The 6,096-nt window shown below is 34.8% G+C and overlaps 1 protein-coding gene across 1 annotated transcript; it reads right to left on the minus strand.

Annotated features, from left to right (window-relative positions):
- Nucleotides 1–209: 209 nt before the first annotated feature.
- On the minus strand, nucleotides 210–4,581 carry LOC103496552 (adenylate kinase, chloroplastic). The gene is made up of 7 exons (XM_008458454.3): nucleotides 4,149–4,581; nucleotides 3,761–3,856; nucleotides 2,378–2,506; nucleotides 2,171–2,305; nucleotides 1,725–1,871; nucleotides 1,457–1,531; nucleotides 210–599 (listed from the first exon to the last, which is right to left on the minus strand). The coding sequence occupies exons 1-7, from the start codon at nucleotides 4,332–4,334 to the stop codon at nucleotides 495–497; spliced, it is 873 nt and encodes a 290-aa protein (XP_008456676.2). The 5' UTR covers nucleotides 4,335–4,581; the 3' UTR covers nucleotides 210–494.
- Nucleotides 4,582–6,096: the final 1,515 nt, after the last annotated feature.

Here is a 6,096-nt window from a genome sequence, read left to right on the forward strand (position 1 = left end):
TCCTATCATTGTGAAATTTTGACAGATTTTACTATATTTGCAATTTTTTAAAAATGTTGCTATATACTTAATTATTTTGAATATAATTGCTACATTTGCAACTATCCCTATAAATAAATACTAGGCTTATGAAAATGAAGTAGAAATTTCATATAAGAAAATGAAGTAGAAAAACATAAAGAATGTATCACTCTTCCTTGGAATTTCAATTCATTCAATCAGACATTGTATTGATATTGCTGAATAAAGTAAGAAGAAATTAAGTGTAGGACAAGCTTTTCTCGTCTTAAGCCACCCCTTAACTACATAATGATATTTTCACATGTTTATTGCTTCTGTACATAGCCATAATAAAAATGTAAAATAATAGATAGGGGCTACCTTCCCTACCCACCGATAGAAAGAATAAATAATAACAACAAAATTTCCATTTTATGAGAATGTAATCTCACATACTTAAAAGGGACCTTCATCTAACCATGCTGCAGAGTTATCTATGCGGCCAGAGATTCTGTAGCAGCCTTCCGTTGCTCTAGAAGTCCTCTTAGCAGTCTATCTATTTCATCAAATACATCCGTCTTTGAAGCATTTCCATTCACCTGAAAGGACGGGAAATAGCCCTCAAGTGTTATTTCTCTTATGTGAAGTTTTTATTCACAAAAAAAAAAAAAATTAAAGAATACACGGGCGTAAAAAATTTACGAAGACCAATAACAGAAAGGCCACAAGTTTTATGATGAACTGATGCCGAACGATCAAGTAAATCGATAATTAAGATTCAAGTCAGTAATGTTCATCATTTGCGATTTCTTTTAAGAAGACTCGAGAGACATTTGATTACTGGAAATGTGTCCTTTCCCATGGAGTTGAGAGGTATTCTTTAGGGAAGATTATCTTTTAAGACTGTCTGCTTATTAGCAAAGTCAAAGTGACAGTTTCTGAAGATGTGAACTCCTTGGGCCATAAATTAGCTCCAGTACGGCCGGTAAAATGAATATATTTAGTTGACAAAGAGAAGCCTATAGAGTAGTTATCTTAGCGTTTGGATTTTCATTGCATTATGCAACGTGATTGATGATAGTGATGATTTTAGGAGAGAATGAAATAAAGTTGTGCGAGAACTACTCAATTGGTCAAAGCATGCTTTGTCTCCTTTATCCTCCCGTCTTTGCGGTAGTCAACTAGATACTTGAATCAATTTGTGTGGGCTAAAATTCGAAAGTCAATAACATAGATTGGCTTTTTGAGAATGGTCAAGATTGATGAAATGGTCTAAAGAGGTTGTGATGAGTGAAAATTCATCAAATTCATGGGACCTTCAGTTATTCAGATTCTCAAGGAAAATCAATGAATTTCCCTGACTTCTTCCCAAAAGTAAAAGAATGAACAGCAGGCTACATACAAAGCTACGTTCTCTCTCTCTCTAACACTGTATCCCCCGCCCCCAATTGCATACCTTAACTGTCACATCTTGATACATCGAAAGAACATCCTCCACATTCTGGTGATGAGTTTGCAATCTTAACCTCACCTGAATAAACCCAATTGCAAGGAACATGGTCAATACTTCACCCACGTAAGTTCTCAAAAACCGCCACAAACAGATATGAAGATTAAGAAACTTGCCGTAAAGGATTGAAATGAAACCTTGTGAAATTTAGACATTGCCATAGAGAATAATTCAAGATGACATACCAAATTAGATGTAGTATTATAGAAAATACCTTTTCTTCAGTGTCATCAAACCGCTGCGTGAGTCTAGCAGCAACCTCTTCAGTGTCAGGAGGAGAATACTTTAAGTGATATATCTTACCAGTAATGGGATCTAATCTTCTTCCAACAACTCTCTCGACAAGAATTTCTTCAGAAACCTACAATAACGAGTGGATGTTATTGTAATTTGTAAGTTCTGGTCTTTGAGCTCTGATCAGATGTCTGTTTGTTAAGACTGGAAAATAGTAAAAGCTATATTTAAAAAATTAAAAAAATAAAAATCACGACAAATCAAGATCATATCTTCATATGCAGTCCAATTATCCAAATTCATCTGCCAACATTAAATTTAGTTTTTTCTCCTTCTTTCCACGTACAAACCCAATTATAAACAAAGAGCAACTGGAACTGATCACTCCTCTGTCTTGGCAATTCAAATGAAATTTCAATCACTTACTTCAAGAAGAATGAAAAGATCAGGCTCAAAGCCAAGTTCCTTGAGAGCAATTGCTTGAGAATAACTCCTAGGATAACCATCCAAGAGCCAACCATTCTCTTGAGAATCAGGTTGCAACAGCCGTTCCTTTACCATCTACAAGATTCCGATAGACATGTTACAGACAAAAATTACCACATACCAAAGTAATAATATAGAGTTTCCTACTAGCACGACTATATCATTAGGGACTAATTGTCCTTTCTCCATGTACTCTTTCGCCAGCTTCCCATTTTTGCTGCCACTATTGACTTCTGCCCTAAGTAAATCTCCAGCAGCGATGTGCACCAAACCATACTGCACATAGGAGAATGGCTTGATTCAGTCTGCTATTCTCCATGGGCAATAGAAAATGAGAAATTTATAGCAAGCATAAACAAATATTGTAGGTTATTAAAAAAATGACAATAACAATAATCGAAGTGTGAGCAGATAAAGGGGATAGGTTCAGTCAAAACATGTAAGACTTTAGTGGAGATATAGGCAGAAAAAAATTGAAATAACATCAGCCTACTAATTTCAGAACTAATAAACAGACACAATGAGACTCAAAAATTGTTAATGAACCATATAATCTTTGTCCTTTTTAATAGTAAAAAAATTAAATGGAAAATAGCCCAAGAATATACTTTCTTAACTCAAATCCTCCCTTCTCCAAACTCCAAGACATATTCACAAGTGTTCTTCCAGGTGTAGCCAACTGTAAGCTCTTTTATGACTTTGCTATTGTATAGGTTTCTTATAGTCAACCTGACCAAGATACCTAGAAAGATTTCAAAATGGAAGAATGCTCCCATCTCCGGAGGAGAAGGCTAACACAAGAGAGCTCTGTCTGAGGTAGCACCCCAAATTGTTTTCCCTCTGTCCTTAGAATCAGTAACTTTTAAGCCTACATAATGGCATATACACTTTAAAGCCTAGTTGTTATTGAATGATGTTCACGTGTATCTTAAAGTAAACAGCTCTGAGTGTTATGAGAAGACAACCGTAAACTTGGTACTTTAAGGTGCATAATTTATCGGATTAGAAAGAAATTTTACCAGGTGCAAAATTTATTGGATTAGAAAGAAATTTCTTACTTCTTAACATGTCATAAAATCTTTTCTTTTACTACACTACACTTGGAAATTGGAATATACTAGGCTCCTTCTATCAAAGCAAGTAAAAATCTCAAAAAATAATTTGATCTTTCGTGATTAAAAAAAGAGATAACTTACCCCTCGAAGCACACGACGGAGAGACGTTTGGATGATAAAATTCAACAAATTATCAATTTCCCGCCCAAAAAAAAACAAAAAACAAAAACCACGAGAGTACGTCCCGTGGGGGGCGGGGGGAATCATGAAGGTCTCATAAGGAAATCATACAAATAAACGGCGTTTAAATATATATGTAATCAATAGACTCCAGATCTAGGTTTTTCCCTTCCCACAATCAATAGTGACCAAAATTCTCTCCCTGAGAAATTGATTTATGTAACTAACACAATGTCAAATCGGTAAGAGAAAATAGATGCTTTGCGTAGAGTTGATTATTAATGAAATTGCTTACTTTCTGAGTAATAAGTTCACATTGTGTGCCTTTACCGGAAGCGGGAGCACCAGATATCATGATTCTAAGAGGCTCTGGTGTTGCATGCGCCGTTACCTGCCAACATACACAACCAAGCTCAGTCCACAAAATAACAAACCACACAATTTTCCAAATCGTAGTCGAGATCAAAAGGAGCAAATTCCCAATGATCAAACCATCACATTGTAAATACTGCAACTAAAACGTGTTTAATCATAAACAAAGTTTGGACGGAACGAACTTCGATTCCCTAGAAATTGGCAACTCCAGTTTTCCTTAAATTCATTAAGAAGGTTCACTGCATGGGAAATCAATCGCCAAACAACTCAAACTAAGATAAACAAAAAACAATGCGATCGAATCATACAGTGGGAGAGAACGTAGCCTTCAGTGACGGAGAAACGTCGGAACACGGGAGACTTAGGGCTCGACAGTGACGAGTCCACGAGATTGAATTGTTGGAAACGTAAGGGAAATGAATTGGTTGCCGTTGCCTAGATGAAGAAACTGGATTCGCGTATGCAACCGTTGTGAAACTGGAATGGAGCGCCATGGTTTCGATACCTCTGCCGCCGTTCGTCGGAAAGTCCGGCACTCAGAGCAGCAGCAACAGCGGCGGCAGTAATTTCCAGTCGATTTCGAGGCTATTAGCGAAGCGAGACGACAGCCACTAGCCCTCGACTCGTTTTCGTCCACAAGCTCAATGCTTACGATTGGGTTTCTATAGTTGGATTTGGAAGCTTAATTCTTCGGTTCATTTATTAATACAACTTTTATTTGTCGTAAGTTCTAATTCTAACGCTTCATTCTTTAATACTTTTTTTAATACTTTAATACTTAAATTTTAAATATCTAAATCGCATTTTTTGTTTTCAAAAATTAATGGATTGATTAAATAATATTTCAATTTCTTTCTAGATGATTGCAAGGAAGCATCTTAAAATTAAAAACAATAACTATTTGTCCGTAATTATTTGATTTTTTTTATTTTAGTTTCTTCAAAATTGAACATAAAACACTCACTTCTAAAATTATTGTTCTGTGATCTACTTTACTTATTTTTAAAATCAAGGCAAGTTTTAAAAACTTATAAAAAAAACTCCAGGGATAACTAATGGTTTTTTTTTTTAAAAAAAATTAAACTATAAACACTTTTTCAGCCAATACCGTTCTTGTTTTTTTCGCTTGCATTTTACTATCGTTTTAAGAAAATCAAACAAAATTTTAAATACTAGAAGAGTAGTTTTTCAGAAACTTGCATATTTGTTCTAAAATTTGACAAATAATACAACTATTTTACTTGAATGAGATGCAAACTAGTTCAATAAATTAAGAGGCAATATGCGTAATTAAAATGAAAAACGAAAAAGCGAAAGGTCATTGAATGAAAATATTCTTTTTAAGTATTTTGATTTTCTAAAGTTAAGCCTATAAGCACGTTTCTTTCATTTGTTTAACATAAATAATATGCAAGTTTTTAAAACTAAAAGAAAAATCATTTCTAAAAGCTTGTTTTTTGTTTCTATAATTTGACTAAGAATTAAACTCAATTAGTTAGTAAATGTGAAATTTGTGGTAAGAAATTTAGAACCAAAAAATGAGATAGTTACCAATGAGAGATTCAGGATCGTTGCGTGCGTGCGTGTATGTGGTGGGGTGTGCGTGCGTGCGTGTGTGGGGGGGTGCGTGCGTGTGTGTGCGTGCGTGTGTGTGTGTGCACGTGCGTGCGTGCGTGCGTGTGCGTGTGGGGGGGTGTTGTGTGTGTGGGTGTGCGTGCAGGCGTGCGTGCGCGTGTCCGTGTGTGTGTGTGCGCGCCTTAAAACATTTTAATTACGCATATTGCCTCTTAATTTATTGAACTAGTTTGCATCTCACTCAAGTAAAATAGTTGTATTATTTGTGTGTGTGTGCGTGCGTGTGTGCGTACTTTAAAAAAACGAACAACAAAAGACCAAAATGATTATTTGAAGTTTTAGTTGGTAGGTAAATATGTATGCTTTAAATTTGAGAACACAAAATAAAACTAAAATTGCATACCAAATTTGCCTTAAAACATTTTTAAACTAAATTTTGACAAAAGATAACAAGTATAGAAGTATACGAACTAAAATAGTAGCTTATGAGGCGTTTGAGACAAGAGTTGATTGTTATGGTTAGGTTATAAAAGTTTGTATTTGTGGTATAGATTATTTTAGTTCGAGTTGTAATGTGTTTAAGTGATAAACTATTTTAGTTTGAGAAAAAATAGTAAATATTGTAGCAAATAATTGAAAAGTGACAAATGTGCAATAGTAAAATTTGTAGCAAATAGAGAT

The sequence above is a fragment of the Cucumis melo genome, chromosome 3 (assembly GCF_025177605.1).
Source record: "Cucumis melo cultivar AY chromosome 3, USDA_Cmelo_AY_1.0, whole genome shotgun sequence".
Taxonomy (NCBI): domain Eukaryota; kingdom Viridiplantae; phylum Streptophyta; class Magnoliopsida; order Cucurbitales; family Cucurbitaceae; genus Cucumis; species Cucumis melo.

What these genes read in the sequence shown, in the direction of transcription:
- LOC103496552 (XM_008458454.3), bottom strand. Translation starts at nt 4,334, where the DNA reads ATGGCGCTCCATTCCAGTTTCACAACGGTTGCATACGCGAATCCAGTT. An exon ending in CTAATGATATAGTCGTGCTA is followed by an intron (nt 2,306 to 2,377) that starts GTAGGAAACTCT and finishes GGAATCTTGTAG; the next exon opens with ATGGTAAAGGAACGGCTGTT. An exon ending in ATCAAGATGTGACAGTTAAG is followed by an intron (nt 600 to 1,456) that starts GTATGCAATTGG and finishes CCGTCCTTTCAG; the next exon opens with GTGAATGGAAATGCTTCAAA.